This window comes from Pogoniulus pusillus, chromosome 18 (assembly GCF_015220805.1).
Source record: "Pogoniulus pusillus isolate bPogPus1 chromosome 18, bPogPus1.pri, whole genome shotgun sequence".
Taxonomy (NCBI): domain Eukaryota; kingdom Metazoa; phylum Chordata; class Aves; order Piciformes; family Lybiidae; genus Pogoniulus; species Pogoniulus pusillus.
Genome location: NC_087281.1, coordinates 23,024,536 through 23,042,659, shown reverse-complemented (window position 1 = coordinate 23,042,659; position 18,124 = coordinate 23,024,536). Strand labels below are relative to the sequence as shown.

Sequence of the window (18,124 nt, the reverse complement as noted above, 5' to 3'; positions counted from 1 at the left end):
GGAGCAATCACTCTTTCGGTGAAGAACTTCTTCCTAACATCCAGCCTAAACCTCCCCTGGAACAGCTTGAGACTCTGTCTTCTTGTTCTGTCACTGGTTGCCTGGGAGAAGAGACCAACCCCTACCTGGCCACAACCTCCTTTCCAGTAGTTGTAGAGAGCAATGAGGTCTCCCCTGAGCCTCCTAATCTCCAGGCTGAACAACCTAAGTCCTCTGGACTTAGCTCTGAAATCAGATTTCTATGCTTTTCAAACACTGACTTTGTTTAAAAGACTAAGGATTAAAACTGAGCAGAAAATGTTTATCTCCCTCTGATGCAAAGCAAGTAACTTGCCTTTCCATGAAAACCACACACACTTAAGAAACTTTGCTGTATTTAAGCAAAACATGCTTCAAAATGAATTAGACACTAATTAGAATTTGTCAAAGTACTGGGAAACTTCTTCATTAAAATCACCTTGTGGTTACACACTGTTATTTAGTTAAAATCTGCTTTGACAGATGCCTTCATGAAGTAAGGGTTTTAATATACATGATAGCTCATGTTGCACACATTAAGATGAAATATTCAATTTAAGTCCAGTTTGTGAAAATGTGACTAATTCTGGTAGGTGTATACTGGGTTCCACTAGCAGTGTCATCTGACCGCATGTTCTCCATACTGACTCAATCTGCAGGCATCATTTTCCAGTCTCTTTATGAAAATCAATTACAACTGTACCTACTGAGACCACTGTTGCTGTAGCTGTATTGTTAACTGCTAGCAATAGCCTCAGTTCCAAGAAAAATATACTCTCAAGATTTTACTGCCTTCATTATAGTTGTCTCAATAATAACCTGAGAAATACAAACAACGAAGAGGTGACCTCATTGCTGTCTACAACTACCTGCAGGGAGGCTGTAGCCAGGTGGGGTTGGTCTCTTCTGCCAGGCAACCAGCAACAGAACAAGGGGACACAGTCTCAAGTTGTGCCGGGGGAAGTCTAGGCTGGAGAGTGATTGGCATTGGAATGGGCTGCCCAGGGAGGTGCTGGAGTCACCGTGCCTGGAGGTGTTCAAGAGAAGCCTGGATGATGAACTTAGTGCTATGGTCTGGTTGAGTGGCTGGGGCTGGGTGCTAGGTTGGACTGGATGGTCCTGGAGGTCTCTTCCAACCTGGTTGATTCTATGATTCTATTCTATGAAAAGAAACAAACTACAACATTTGGTTGCTAATGAAACTACTGCTGCCTTTCCTTTTTTTGTCTTATTTTTTTAATTACAGTAAAAAGCTACAGTTGCTTATTCTAAGAAGTGACTCACTGATTTCTGTGAGCTAACAGAGTAGCAGCTGAAGAAATCAATTCGACTTGTTTTGTGCTGCTGTGTGGAATTTACTGGTATGTAAGTTTGCAGAGCCACACTTTTCCAACACATAATCAAAGTCCAAACAGCAAGTCAGCCCAGTTTCTGGAGATACATTTACTTCACAGTATGATCATCATAAAACAACTCCTTTGAAAGAAGTTTGTTAACTTAGTAACTAAGAAACATTAGCATTTCTTATGAAGTCCTTTTATTACTTAGAAGCAGTAAGATAAATATACAAGATGCAGAGAAAGAAGCTTATTACTATATCTTAGGGACAAATGTAGGAAGGCAGAATATACCTTCATGATTTATTTCAAATCATGGTGAAGCCAAGAAGAAAGCTTGAAGTCCCCAGAGTGCATGATTACAGAATTCAAGTCCTAGACTCTGCAAGCTCATCTATATTTAGCTTTAAGCATATGGGGGCTTCTCATAAAGTTCCATGCACAACATTTTCACTGAAAAACAAGTGTCTAGGTACTTTTCCATTTCTCCCTGATAAGATTTTTAAAGTGCTCTATTGGCAGTATGTTAGTTTCCAGAAAGATGAATCAAACCTTTCCACCAGCTGTTTTCTTCATTCTATTTCAGTTTTCCAAGAAAACCATTAGCAGAAGAAAACAGTAAAGTATAATTCTAAACAGAGACCCAAAAATTAGCATCACATGTGGATTCTGCAAGGCTGATAAGCAGTACTTTGGCTTAAACGACAGCCTTAGGGCATTCATGTGTGTACATGTAATAAATCATCCCATTGAAAAGATAATTACTGAGGGGGGGGGAAAGGCTTTCTTGATAACAATTACACTAAGCTGTTCAAATTAGCATACACACAGAGGGTTCTTTGTTGTCCTACATACACATTAAGGAGAAGAATGTTTCATTACATCAGTTCACTCACTTGGAAAAAAAACCCAACATGATCTGGTTATTAATCAAACTAATACTACATAGACTTTGTAAACCAAGAAGACTTTTGATTGGAAAATCAATGTAGAACAAAAGGTTAATTAGGCTTTTAGATCAGAGCTTTCAAAGGCAGTGAAAGTTGGATAGTATTTAGGTGAAAACAGCAATCTCTTTTAGCTGCAGGCAGGGACTCAGAAATGTATCCCTATTACTATTTGGCCTAGTAATGTTGGCCCTTTCTGAGTCTGGCCACAGCATGCACACTAAACTTTGGACAAAGAATAATCTAATTAAAACATATGCTTGCATAAGGACATGCTGTGCCTCCCCTTGTCTATTTAACTGCAGGGATTTTTACACGAGTAGGAATACTCTGCTCTGGCAGCTGCTTAGAGTTTTCACAGGTACTGCTGCTGCTTTGCATTGTGCTTGTGATATGGACTGCACTTTCCTCCTTAGCCCTGTCCTCTTGTCTTCTGGAAAAGCTTGTCTGCTTCAGAAAAACAAACGGGACACTTCTGCCCCACCCATTAAGGAGCATATGCTAATGACCACTTGAGGACTGAAACATCTCCTGCCTGTAGCTTTCCCATATGAAGCTGGCTTTCCTGATGACCTTTCAAACAGGTCAAAAGGTGACTGTCTGAAAGAAAATGATAATCTTGTAACTTAGTTCAATAGGACTAAATTTAACTCTGGCTTTGTTTCATGGGCATTCCTTCTTCCAGTTCCTTCCTTACTCGTACCTCCTTTTTTGAGTGTGCTGGTTAGTAAACTACAATGAAGTCATCCACGTCTCAGTAAGACAGTAAGTGGAGCCTGCATCAGTTACCATCTCTGTCTTCTCCAGGAAAAGACTGTCCTCATTCTCAATATATCAACAATCCCCTTCTGGTGAGATAATCCAGTTTCCATTGTCTGATTAAACTCAAGGCTGTAAGTTTCTATGTACCAAGTACAAGTTATATTTAGCCTCTATAGCTGTCCCTTGTACGATAACGACAGAAATAATAAATCAAACTATTTAAAGCTTCATATTTTTGCACATTAGTTACACAGAACAAAAATGTGCCAGAGGAAAAACTATCAAAACCTAGTACAACAACCAATGCCATGTCAGGACCTAGCTCCCCATTATGCCTCTACTCAGAGACATATGTCTTCCCTCTCTATCAGCCTGTCACTGCTCACTGAAACAACTTCCTGGCCTAATTCTGACAACTGTCACAAGCACCAGGTAATTTTTTTAACTGCATGTAAGCCCTGATTAAGGACCTTAGTTTCCATGATGTAAGTTCTGCCAACACCCCCTTGAAACAAACTGAATGCCCTTGAATGCCTGCTGGGTTGCTGCTGTCTAGGAAATCACTGTGTTTATGGTAAGGTTTGTGCACAACTACTAGAGATATCAAAAGCACTTGTCTCTCTTGGGCCATGCTTAGAGGGATGCATGATAGTAGGATGGGGGAGGTTATTCCTCATGTACTCAGCACTGGTCAGGCCACACCTTGAGTGCTGTGTCCAGTTCTGGGCCCCTCAATTCAAGAGAGATGTTGAGGTGCTGGAAGGTGTCCAGAGAAGGGTAACAAGGCTGGTGAGGGGCCTGGAGCACAAACCCTAAGAGGAGAGGCTGAGGGAGCTGGGGGTGTGCAGCCTGCAGAAGAGGAGGCTCAGGGGGGACCTCATTGCTGTCTACAAGTACCTGAAGGGAGGCTGTAGCCAGGTGGGGGTTGGTCTCTTCTCCCAGGCAACCAGCAACAGAACAAGGGGACACAGTCTCAAGTTGTGCTGGGGGAAGTCTGGGCTGGATGTTAGGAGGAAGTTGTTGGCAGAGAGAGTGATTGGCATTGGAATGGGCTGCCCAGGGAGGTGGTGGAGTCACCGTGCCTGGAGGTGTTCAAGCAAAGCCTGGATGAGGCACTTTAGTGCCATGGTCTGGTTGAGTGGCTAGGGCTGGGTGCTAGGTTGGCCTGGCTGATCTTGGAGGTCTCTTCCAACCTGGTTGATTCTATGATTCTACACATCGTTGCTCATTTCCCTTTGCGAGAGACATTATCTGGCTGGTCTCAGTACTGTTATGTCTAACCTCTGAAGTCCAAAAGAATTCTTCTCCAATTCCACTACACTTTCATGATTATAGAAATCATTCTCTATTGCTAGTTTCATCTCACAACTGAAAAAAGTCAGCAGGTTTATCAAAAGATCTGGCAGAATAACTTACATTTAGTGAAACACAACACAAATGAATCCTTGTGAAGTCACCTTTATACAATCAGCAAAGAACACAAGGGTATACAGTGAGGTTTGAATTTTTTTTTGCCATGGCACAAAAATAAGCTCTACGTAGAATTGCCAATACTTGGAAAGAGTTAAACACAGCCTCAACAATTTCCCCCTAATACAAATCAATGGACTGGATTAATTCATCTAAGTCAGAAGCATAAAACATTCTGTCGTGCAAAACTGCTACTCAAACCAAACATGATCAATTATGGGCACTATCATACCTTGACAAAATGTGGCATTGATCCTCTTGTAGCCTTGTAGGCATTCCATCACAGTACTGTATCCATGATAAGCTGAATAAAACAAGGAAAAGATTGTATCAGTGAAACAGTAGTGATTTACACCCTTAGAGAGCCTCACAGACAAATTATTATGCAAGTATAAAACAAAAAGTACTTTTCAGTGAAGTATGCTTAGGCATAAAAGGCCAAGAAACAACAAATGAAGGTTGCACAGGTAACCTTAATGCCATCTCTTTCCACATGCATACCACTGAAGTCTTCAGATATCCAGTCAAATCCGTGTTCTTTCCAATAAATGAACTCTTTGCAATCAGGACATTATCTTTCATCCTAGATGCTCACAAATATTCAAGTAATTACGTTCCCAACCCATCTACAAATACAATGTTCAGAAAAGATAAAGTTGGGGATTCATGATGGAAACTCAATGGTTTTAGAAGTGGAATATTTTAGAAAGCAGAAGTATCTTCAATGTTAAGCAAAATTGTTGGGTACCATTTCTCCCATCACAGTGAATTTAAAAGATACTTGACATAGACACAAATTAACTTTCCAAAGAAGGTGAGACAAAGAGACACATTTGAGATTTGCCTAACAAAACTGCTGAATTTTAGAAGACTGTGCCACTGAATTGGCTGAACAGTGTACACTGCTGCAAAATACAGACTGAACTCAACTTTGCCAAGATCAAAGGTGTTCCTTAATTAGATTTTTATGCCTATTTCTTGTTTCTCTCCTTCATTTAAGGTTGCTTTGAAGATTACAGACAATTACTTATGATTCTTAAGCTGTTGTAACATCATAATTGAGAGCAGTAAGTTTGTGTGGTTATGCACTAACCTAAAAGTCAACCTCTTGACAAATCCCAGTATTTTATTAAACATACAAGAATAAACTTTTGGCACTATGATCACATAAGCTCCTTTGATAAGAGTCAAGAAAGTTTTTTCCTAATTTGAATTCTACAACAGAGATACCTTACACTTGGTCACATCTTCTGTTTTCCTTTAAAAGTGTTCCAAACATTCATCAGGCCAAAAAAAAAACCCTAACCCAACCAAACCCAAACACATTACTCTTCACCTTTACTGTATATAAACTGTCAAATAAGGCAGAACAACTGAGTGAGGTCATTCTTTGACCATTATTGGTTTCACTTTGCATATATAATGCCTAAATTGTACATTTAACCTTGCAGCTCATTGTGAAAAGGGTAATTAGAAGGTTGTAAAAAACAGGGGGGGAAATCCACATTAGTTCTAAAGCTTTTCACAGAATCACAGAATCAACCAGGTTGGAGGAGACCTCCAAGATCAACCAGGCCAACCTAGCACCCAGCCCTAGCCACTCAACCAGACCATGGCACTAAGTGCCTCATCCAGGCTTTGCTTGAACACCTCCAGGCATGGTGACTCCACCACCTCCCTGGGCAGCCCATTCCAATGCCAATCACTCTGCCAACAACTTCCTCCTAACATCCAGCCTAGACTTCCCCCAGCACAACTTGAGGCTGTGTCCCCTTGTTCTATTGCTGGTTGCCTGGGAGAAGAGACCAACCCCCACCTGGCTGTAGCCTCCCTTCAGGTAGTTGGAGACAGCAATGAAAAAAAATTAAGTGATGATCTCAATTAGCACTTTCTAAAGTGAGACACTTTTCTTTAAGAGGTGAGATAGTTTCATTTAAAATGGCTGTGACTGAGTTAAAATAATAGCTGGATCAGAACATCAGGATTCTCCTCAGAGACTGCTTAAAGAGGCAAAATGGTTAAACACAAAAATAGTGTGTGCCAAAAGAAAGCAATATTGTTCTTACAATTTTGAATACTTGTCCAGCTTTATGTTGACTACAACCACGTGACCACAAATTAAAAACTGAAAATTTCATCTCTCATGACAAATTAGCAGCTACATATTTTTGTGGCAGCTGTACCATTTTCTCAATGTTAAAAATAATTGAAATCTAAGGTGAGATTTTCTAAAGCACAATGGATTAACCTACTTCTGGTCTCCAAAAATGTCAGCTAAACTCCTAATGCTCATGTTGACAGAATGAGATTCATGATGGCACTGATTATGTCCTAACTTGTCTGTGTTTGTCATTACAGATCTAGCTCGAGTTCGCACTAAACCCAAGCAAGTCTCTCAACTTTTTGTAGGCATGAATGGTACACTGCAGTACAGCCTGGCAGAGGAAAACAGACGAAGAGCAGAGCTCTTCTGGTTGTAGATAGAGACCAGCCCATTAATTGCAGGCCTGGAAAAGGCCTGGCACAACTTATTTTCCCTTCCAGGATGACTCAGCTGCTCTAGAAAGTGCAGTGGTGGAGTGAGGTCAGAGATTTTAACCTCTCCCTCCCTCATCATTCTACTCCCACACTGAACAGGAAACAGCAGCTTACTAGCAGCTGTTTTCTTCCTTCTACAAAGAGCCCCAACATAAGCAGGTCACAGTAGAGTAAGGAGCTTGTTCAACGATGGCTCCATGTGGGAGCTGGATTGAGTCCGACATTACTTACCCTTTACTCACTTAAAAAACCTGTTTGCAATTAATAACTGTTAGCAGGAAGCCTCAACAATCACAGCATTCCCTATGTAACACAGAAATGCAATTGATCTTAAAAATCATCTCATGTAGAAGCCCTCAAAAATGGAGATGTGTTCCAAAGTGACTTGGTTTGCAGCAACACCAAATAATCAGTAAACTCACAGACATGGGAGCTGGCTCAGGCCAAGGCACTTGAGTCTGCAACAAGACAGTAGCCCTGACAGCAGTGGCTATTGTCCCAAAAGACACAAGTACATCTCCACAGAGTGACACAGCCCTGTTCAAGGCCATAGGAACAAGACACAGGTAAACTCATGTACCTCATGTACCTCTTTAAGTTGCTGACTAAAGAGAGGAACAAAGTGCCTGCTAACAAGACTGAAAGACATACTTCAGTGTTTTGCTCAAGTGGCTCTCACAGAAGATCATGTGAAATGCAACCTGATGACATACCATGAAAGCAAGTCAAAATTAAACAAAATGTATGACACATAAAATCACAAGAGCAAAAGGAAGTATGTTTGCTTCCAAAAAGTGTCCAATAAAAAAGGCTGGTATCAATTTAGTGAAGGATCACAGCAGGTCAAAACTACACAGAACTAACATGAGACTAACTTTGCCTGCTGAAACATTACCATGGGCAGCACTTAGCTGAGAACTCCATAATAACTTACTTGACTCTCAAGTTTTTCCATCCAGTATCATATATATATATATATACACATATATGTGATATTATATGTGTATTATATGTGTGATATTCAAAGGATGTCAGAATGTTAGGGGCTGGAAGTGACCTCAAAAAAATCATCTAATCCAACCAGCCTTCCGGAGCAGGTCATACAGGAATGCATCTAGGAGAGTTTTGAATCTCTCCAGAGAAGGAGACCCCACAACCCCCCTGGGCAGCCTGTTCCAATGTTCCATCACCCTCACACTGAAATTTTTTTTCCTCATGTTTCCATGGAACTTCCTATGCCTCAACTTCCACTCATTGCCCCTTGTCCTGTCAGGGGACATCAAGAAGAGGTTGGCTCCATCCTCTTAGTACTCATTCTTTATATATTTATACATGAATGAGGTCACTCCTCAGACTCCTCTCCAAACTAAAGGGCCCCAGCTCCTTCTTTCTCTCCTGGAAGGAAGATGTTCCACTCCCTTAATCATCCTCCTGGCTCTGTGCTAGACTTTCTCAAGCAGTTCCCTGTCCTCCTTGAATTGAGGGGCCCAGAATGGGACTCAACATTCAAGATGCAGGGCACCAGGCAGAGCAGAGGGGGAGGAGAACTTCTCGACCTACTAACCACATCCCTTCTAATACAACCCAGAATGGAACACAAACCCTATGAGGAGAGACTGAGGGAGCTGGGGGTGTTTAGCCTGGAGAAAAGGAGGCTCAGGGGGGACCTCATTGCTGTCTACAACTACCTGAAGGGAGGCTGTAGCCAGGTGCGGGGTGGCCTCTTCTCCTGAGCACCCACCAATAGAACAAGGGGACACAGTCTCAAGCTGTGCCAGGGGAAGTCTAGGCTGGATGTTAGGAGGAAGTTGTTGGCAGAGAGAGTGATTGGCATTGGAATGGGTTGCCCAGGGAGGTGGTGGAGTCACCGTGCCTGGAGGTGTTCAAGAAAAGCCTGGATGAGGCACTTAGTGCCATGGTCTGGTTGACTGGCTAGGGCTGGGTGCTAGGTTGGCCTGGCTGATCTTGGAGGTCTCTTCCAACCTGGTTGTTTCGTTGATTCTATGATTGGCCTTCTTGGCCACAACAGCACATTTTACATATGTATATATGCACACACACATAAATATGTACACATACTCTTTTTATCACTGAAACATTCTCATTATTGTAAAAAAAAAACCCCAAACAAAAAATGAACAAAAATCCCTAACAAAAACTTAAAATACAAATCCTTAAGAAACCATTCCACACTTATAATAAATTTGTATTTATCTTTTGAAACTGCTCTAGAGAAGCATAATACTTTGATACTGTCATGAGGCTTAATTTGACACCTTTGCACAAATGATGGTTAGGCCCAAATCCAAAATTACGTTGAAGTTGCATGCCTAAATTCAAAATGAACACCTATAAAACTCTAAAATGCTGTAAGACGCTTAAACTTCTGCAACATTCTGAGTTTATCACCTTAAGAAATCTAAAAAGTCACTATTCTATTTGTGCTCATGTGGAATTGTTGTAAGTCATGGCACAACTGAAGAGCTCATTCTTAAATCAAATCTAGCCTAAGAGAACACAGAGAGAGCTACCAAAGTTTCCTGACAGTGAATATTCCTGAGGTATGCACCTATCAAACCATAATCCCAATATAACATATGGTAGGTGATACTGTATTGAATATGGATAAAACTGACAGTGCACCCATCTCCTCCTCCCTTCTTCAAAAAACTAATTTACAGTGAGAGCTTCCACCTAGAAAGATGAGAAATGTATCTCATTATGTCTAGGAGACCAAAAGTCCTACTTTCCAGGAATGTTTTAATCACAAGGAAAGGATTATTCCAAGTGGCAGGATTCTGTCTCCTCTTGAAATCATACAGTCACATAAAACCCATTAAAATATTCCAGATTGAGCCCAAATTGAGCTCAAGAGTGAGTATGACTCATACCAGAAGTAATTAAGGACACTGAGAGAAAGACTGGGTTCCCAGTCCTGTTCCAAGAATTGTTTCTACATTTTATGGGTTAGGACATCTCCTCATAGGTAGAAAATGTAAATGGGAAAATTTTCTGGCATACAAAGGAACTCTGAGTGAATCTCCTAGCCATTAAGCTTTTACAACAAAAGGAGAGTGCTCATCTTAATTAGGGTTTAAAAAATGTTCTTGCTAAATGCTTCAAAAAAAGGGTGGTGGATTTCAGGAGAGATTTTAGAGTGAGTTCAGGCACTTCTCTATCCACCTAGGGAACATTTTGGGCATAGGGTCCCAGCATTTCCCTATTTGCTTGCTCTTTACATCATGCTGAGTGTGTTGGCATTAGAATGCTGCCTGATCAACCTCTCATTTGTTGTGGATTCTAAGTTGAGACAACCAAATACTCTATCTGAGTGATGAAGAACTACCAAATGGGTGTCCCCTTGAAACAGGCATCAAAAAACTGTATTAGTACTTCCAACCAGTTTTTGGTTCAAGTACATTTAAGGATTTCAGGGTTTTTCTTATGGCATACCTACATCCACTAAGCAACACTCCACATGCCCACATGCTTCTGATGAGCAAGACTTCAAGTTGGAGTTAAACTGCTACCTCTTTAGAGAAAACTATAAAATCAGAACACATTTCCCAATTCATACATCCACACAAAATCATGTCTCCGTTAGCAACTGTATTAATGTGCTACAGGAGTAACTTAATAGAGCCCTCAAAGATCCCAAGGAGGGGCTCTTATGAAAGCATATCAGACAACAAAAACAGTCCAAAATGCAAAGTTTAAATGCTTTCTAAACTAGCACATCAGATTGAGTCAGCATAAATTTATATCAGAATCTTCTGTGGAAGGAAGAGTCAGAGGAGTAACAGCAGGTTTTCTGCTGGAATTGTATTTACATTCAGATTAAGACTTGCAGGCAAAAATATGCTTCCAAAAACATTGAACACTGAACATGTTTCCAGCATTGCTATCTGTACAAATAACAGCAACATAGAAGACCTACATAAGAATGACTGCAACTCCCTGTGCTATTTTTGGCCTACTAAATGCAGGTCCACTCCATCTGCAAAGCAGAGATTCCAGTATCACATCTCACCTTTCATTTAGTGATGAAAATATGACATGACAAAAGCACTACTGGGAGACAATATAATTCCCAAGAAGTTTCCTGGACTAGCTTCATCTATCATGCAAATAATTCCAGTTTTATTCCTCAATCCAATATATCATCACATCAGAAGAAAACTGTGAAGAAAGCCTATGTCATTGCCTAATTGTTGAGGCAGATGTTTCAAGAACAAAGCAAAAAGAAAATGAAACTGTCAATGTGGAGCCTGGAAAACTTTGGCTCCAAACTTGAAAGTTCATCTGCAGACCCAAAAGGTCACTGCATTCTCTCCAAGCAGGAGCTGGCGCCTTTGTAATTTAACTGGGCAAACTTTTACATAAATAAATCCAGCTGGAGGAGACAAGATAATTTGATGTTATCTTTCCTGCACAGAGAAAACACAACTGTGCATCACTGACTCAAAGGAGGAGAATGTTAACTTTGTTGGCTGCACCGAGTGCCTACACATTACAATGCTGCTGATATGTAGGAGCATTCCAGTTTCTGCAATCAGTCTCTAACCAAACCATCAAATATTCTAATAGGCTACTTTTTTTTTTTTTAATAGGAAGAAAAACATCATAAATTGATCCAGAGAATAACAACAACAACAAAAAAAAAACCACTTACATGGCTTCTTGGGACACTTCTGGCATTTGTTAAAACCCCAGGAAGTACCCACAGTTCCACAGCAGTCTTCTTGCTTGGAAAGTCCAGGAAGTGCTTTGCCACACTGGAAAAGTCAGGAAAAGAATGCTCTGGTCAGAGATTGCATTGGGTTGGAAAGGACCCTCAAAGGTCATCTTGTCCAGCCTTGTTGCAGTCAGCAAAGACACCTCCAAATCAACTAGTCTGTGCAGGGCCACATCAAGTATCTGCAGAGATGGGGCCTAAACCACATTCCTGAGCAACCTGATCCAGTATTTTATCACTCTCATTGTAAAGAACATCTTTCTTATGCCCAGCCTAAATCTACCCTGCTCTAGTTTAAAACCACTGCCCCTTGTCCTATACCATAAGATGCTCACTGCTAGCATAACATTATTTTTCAGTCATCTTGGGTCAACCTCTCGCTGAGCCAGTGAAGATTCACTGGAGTTCTTAGCTGAACTTAGATAGTGCCCATGCATTGCAGTGGCACTCTACACAGACATAGGTAAATTAGTACATTTCTTTGTAACAGCTTGAAAATAAGGAGAAATAAGCAGAAGAGACTAAGCAGTATGTCATAGGACGAGTGAGAATATTTCCAAGGTAGCAACATGCCACTGGCATCTCTTTCTTACATTTTCCCTCATAAAAATGTGCTTGCTCACTTTCTCCAAAGCTGCACAGATTATCTAAAATATCTTTCTAATTACTTTCTAAAACAAAGACAAAAACTTTTGACTGCGACTTCTAGAATGTTAGTTGCACTTTAAAAGCCTCAATTTCCTGCCAACTTATGCTTAATGTTTATGACCACTTACTGAAAACTGCCAAATTGTAATGACAGATTCTGCTGCTCAGGCACTGAAAAAGGTAATAAGTGACTGAATCCAGTCAGTGTTTTTCCCAACAAGTGTTTTCCTTCATGCAAATATTTAAATGAATCCTTCATTCATTTTTTAAATGAAAATTACTAGTTTTCTCTGATCCAGACTATATTAATTATGCATTCTGCTGGAATTGTATTTACATTCAGATTAAGACTTGCAGGCAATAATTCTATTATCTTTTTTCAATTTTCTTCCATTTTGCATGGTAAAGAAAGCTTATTTTATTTCTGAGATGCATATGTGAAAAACAGTACATGCAAGCCTGTTAAATAGGTATTGATGAAAGATCACAAAACACAACAGCTGCCCTTATTAACACTTTCCAAGCAAACGCTGATATCACAGGATCATAGGATATTAGGGCTTGGAAGGGAGCCAAGGAGATCATTGAGTCCAACCCTCCTGCCAGAGCAGGACCATACAGATCATAGAGGAACACATCCAGACAGGGCTTGAAAGTCTCCAGAGGAGACTCCACAACCTGTGTGGGGAGCCTGTTCCAGTGCTCTGTGACCCTTACAGCAAAGAAGTTCCCCCTTGTGTTGAGGTGGAACCTCTTGTGCTGCAACTTACACCCATTGCTCCTTGTCCTACTACAGTGAGCAGTGAGCAGAGTCTGTCCCCCCCTCCTGCCCAGCTCTCAAATATTTATAAACATTTATTAAATCCTCTCTCAGTCTTCTCCAGACTAAAAAGCCTCAGGTCCCTCAGTCTCTCCTCATAAGCCATGCACTCCAGTCCCCCAATCATCCTCTTAGCCCTCCGCTGGACCCTCTCCAGCAGATCCCTGTCCTTCTTAAACTGGGGAGCCCAAATCTGAACACAGTACTCAAGATAAGGTCTCACCAGGGCAGAGTAGAGGAGGAGGAGAACCTCCCTTGATTTGCTGGATTCACTCTTCCTGACACGCCCCAAGACTCCACTGGTTACAGCTCTCCAGCTGGACCTAGCACCATTGATCACCACCTTCTGAACTCTATCTTGCAACCAGTTCCTAACCCACCTCACTGTCTGCTCTTCCATCCCACACTTCCTCAGCTTGCTCACTAGAATATCAAGGGAGACAGTGTCAAAGGCCTTGCTAAGGTCAAGGTAGACTACAGTCACTGCTCTCCCTGAATCTACCCATTCAGTTATGGCGTCATAAAATGCTCTCAGGTTAGTCAAGCAGGACTCCACCATGGCATGATCAGAATACAAATAGGAACTGCAGCAAACAGTTCAAATGTGAAAATGTGAATCCTCAGTATGGATTGAGAAGACCTTTCCCAATCTAACTTTCCTTCCTGACAGCATATAAACCCCTGACGCAAATGCTCGCTGCCACTTAACTTTCAGCTCAAGATAGCTGACTCATCCTGTAGCACAGACTGTGGCCTTGTGGTTGCTTTCACCTCAGCTGGCAACCCAGTCACTCCATAATGGGGATGCATGCTGAATGTACAGGCACTGACAGCTTCCTCCAACCTTTTCAGAATCTTCCCTATGTGCTCTTAATCATACTGACACCCATAAGCCAACAGTGTTTCTGAAGTACAGACTTTGTGTAGCACCACAGTGTAACTACTAACAGGGCAGCAGACTACTTCACAATGTCAGGGTTCTGAGTCACCAGAGGGTTCCCACTTTGTGTGGGGAGGGCTGAAGACATCATCCCAGCTGTCTTCTCTGCCCCTTTTTGGAAGATACTTCTCCAGGTGCCAACAAATTAAAAGCAGTACCAGAACACAGTTTAAACACCAAACAGTATTGTGCAACCTGCGGCAGCTCAGCACTTGCTCAATGTGAAGATCAGACATCTGTCAAGGGACATGTGAGCATCCTCTGTTCCAGGGAAAAGTCAGCCTTGCTCAAGACACAGAGCTTTTAGCACTAGGTCAACTTTGCAAAGTTATGCTGCATCTCCACATCTCACCCTTATAAAGGCTAGCACCACTTATGCTTCAAGCCTCATTTTCCAGTGACAGCATGAACAGCGCAAGGCTAAAAGAGACTGCATTCCAGGTGAGCATGCTCTAGGAAAGACAATTGTACTTTACAATCATGGCTACTCAGTTTTGTTTCATAATCATAGCTGCTCAATTCCTTCCTAGACTGCCTGCTCAAAGCCAGAGAAACCATTTCCAAAAGTCCTATGCTGTGGCTGCTATTGAGAGTCAAATAAACCAGTCTGCACTGAAATCTTCTCCCCTCCTTGCACCTCAGTTTTACAACTCTACTTTCTCCAAAAAGAAGAGAGAGGAATCAAGGCTGGTGCTACACCTCCCCTTATGATCTCAGAAATGGAGCATTTGGGCAGTAAGGTACATTATTTAACACAAAGTCCTCCTCTGCAGGGTCAGAAGCCTCAAGGACACATCCTAGCAGCTCATGTGTGTCAAGGAAAGACTCCATTAAGATAAGCACCAGCATGCTGCTATGAAGTTGGTTGGCTGGGTTTTTTTCTTCTCCCTCAGAATAAAAAGTGTCATTTAACAGTAGTAAATTAAAAGCATATGAAACAACAACAACAAAAAGCAGAAACAAAAAAGGAGGAAAATGGACTAAAGCCCACTTTTAGTTTAGGTGTGGTGCATTTGTACTCTATTGAAAATCATGATCACTGTGGCCATAACTTTTTCAAATTTCCATATAAAAACCATGAGCAAATATAAGGATGCCAAAGTCTGAGTCATCTGGCAACTGTGGTTTTTAGTCCTGTCAGTAAAAAACTGGCAATGATTAATGCTGCTGCTCCCACTGCCTCTGTGGTGAACTAAAGCTTGAAGAATCAGTGATCATTTGGTTAATGTCCAGTTCATTGTAGAAACTGGTCAGTGTGGAAAAGCAACTGCCACATGGGGCTCCCAGTGGTGTAAGATCTGTGTAATTTTTGAGCTACGCATCAGAAAGAAAAAAAGACTGCTCTGCAGAGTCCTAAACCAAGCAGGAACAGAGCTCTTCTGTGGCTGATAAACCCTGCTACATCTAATAGTACTTCAGATACTTTTAATATTCATGGCACTGCACAAACTACTTCTGAGCCAGCTACAGTTTCTTAAGATGCTTCTCCCCTTCACAATCCCTAAGTATCGATGAATTGAAGCTCTGTCTCTATAGGTTCAGGAGCTTCTAGGCAATTTCTATCCACTTCAAAAGTCTTACCCACTTCCTACTGACAACTCCTTAGCTCTTCAGACAGTCTGTTCCAGTCTCTGAGTCACAAGTGACTGGAAAAGTCACTTGTGGGAATCTGTAACTATATTTAGTTTGTTCACCATTCAACATAACTCCCAATACATAAATATAAGGCTAAAATAAGCAGGGATGCAAAACATAAGCATATAGCTTGCACTACACATGGAAATGATGCTATTGCCTAAGCTTAGCTTTATACATTTTTGTCCACCATCCACATGTATTTTAACTAATTCAGCCTGTATTCCTGACTTCTGGAAAAGAGCACACGTTTTTATGAATGATACTTCTGTCACAAGCTTATGATTTGGAGGTAGTTCTTGGTGGTTCAGATGGCAAAGAAGTCAGGAATGATTGGTATAAAAAAGCTCAACTGTGCTGAAAGAAGCTCAGCAGTAGCAGCAGCGTGAGGCACACATGGTACTGCTATAAAACAAAATTCTTCCTGGGTAAAGCACTCGAGCACACTGAAAGTATTGTTTCAAAGCCACATATTTTTCCCCATGTGTGCCTAAGCTTCTAAGCCAATATTTTATATAACTGAAGTGAATACCGAGTATTACCAATGGCAGACTGAAATTCTGGCTGACCCTGTGCTGGTGCAAAAGAGCCACCCCAAGCCACATCAGCTCTTTGTTCCTTTGTGGAGACTACAGCCTCTGCCCCATCTCCACAGACCTGGAGTACTAATAGCCCTTGAGCCGTGTACTGCCACTAGAGTTCCACATGTTTTCTAAAGCCTGGGAAAATGAAGGATTATACCTTCAAAATCCTTTTGCCTCGGTAGTAGAAGGAATTTGGCTGCCTGTAAAGCAGACAGCCTGGTCTGGCAATTAGTCTTAGGGCAAATGCAGGGGATTCTGGCCAAAGGACGACGTTTCCTGGGAGTCTCTCTCCTGCATGATACGCCGACAAATCCCTCTCCTGGGCTGTCAGTTAAAAATCACAACACGCGGATAAATAAATGAGTGTCACATGCTTAACTCTGACTGACATGGAGAGGTGCTTTGCCTGACTTAATAGCTAATGACTCTGGGATTCAGCTCAAAAGACTGCATTTCACATACCACAACAGCAGAAGTGAATGGATACACTGTTCAACTTTCTGTAAACTATTCCACAGGCATAGACCTTGGATTGTTCCTCCTCTCTTTTTTTCTGTAGTCACGGCAGAGTAACAAAGCTCAAACTTAATAAACCCTACTATTGAAACAATTAACAAAAGTACTTAACTAGTATATTGGCCACCTGTGTGACAGGTTGTTACAAATGAAGAGTGTTATTCCATGTAGCACTGGCTCGTTAATAGGCATTGTCTCATGAGCAGAGGAGAGAAACTTAAATACTTCCAGGCCTCCTCAAATACTGGTAAAGGATTTGTTTTGGCTTAAGCAGAATATTCTTCATAGGCAAGTAAAAATTACCCATCTTTCTTCTATTTGAGTAATTAAAACAATGTTTGGTGGTTTTGGTACCTGATACATCTTTAATGTTCTGATATTTCAGGGTATTGATCTTGCAAATAACCTATTGCGAATGAAGCATTAATGCTGGAAATGAATCCACACTGATTCCTGACACTCTATTTGTTTAAAACTTCAGAAGCCAAATCATGAGCTTCAAGCAATTCCAGACAGTTATTTTATTTTATGAGATGGCATTGTGAAGACTGTTCTGATGAAAAAAAGGTTTTAAAAGTGCTCTAAGAGGAAAAGTACCAGTATGAAGTGCTGAATTCTGCTTTTATCAGTTTTCCTGCCCAAAGAATAGGGTAGTTCATTCCACACAGCTGTCAAAAAAATTGAAAATACCTGAAATTTGCCTCCATAGGAAATGTTTTGTTAAATCTGAACTTCAGAGGTATTTACACAGTTGAATTGCAAATACTTGCATGCAAATACTGTCACTGCCTCCAGACTACACACAATGTGATCATATTGCATACAGTGGTATCAATACATTAGGTTATGCAGTAAGAGCTATAAACACATTTTGCTGCTCTGATTTCTACCTTAAGAAGTTGGCTGCTTTTGTTTCACATTTCCCATCATGATCAGCAGTCTAAGTCCAATCCACCCCAAAACTTATGTATGTTCTCTAATTTAATTGATCAGTGTGTGCTCTTGTCTGAGAGAAGTTAATGGTTTGCAGTTACGATCTTTATTGGGATACAAAGGCAATTTCTGACCTTTTCCAGCTGCCACATATCATTTGACTGATTTTGTGCTCTACCCAATCTGACAGCAGAAAGAAGAGCGTTTCCCAAACTAAAACAAAGGTTTTCTGTAGAACATG

The 18,124-nt window shown here is 41.1% G+C and overlaps 1 protein-coding gene across 5 annotated transcripts in view; it reads right to left on the bottom strand.

The window, feature by feature from the left end:
- The window catches only part of LTBP1 (latent transforming growth factor beta binding protein 1), a 177,575-nt gene that overhangs the window by 80,711 nt on the left and 78,740 nt on the right, over positions 1-18,124 (bottom strand). For all 5 annotated transcript variants that reach the window (XM_064158748.1, XM_064158743.1, XM_064158744.1 and 2 more), the window contains 2 exons: positions 11,745-11,847; positions 4,767-4,838 (listed from right to left, as the gene is read on the bottom strand). In XM_064158748.1, coding sequence (XP_064014818.1) covers positions 4,767-4,838; positions 11,745-11,847 — 175 coding nt within the window. The remainder of the gene's footprint in view (positions 1-4,766; positions 4,839-11,744; positions 11,848-18,124) is intronic.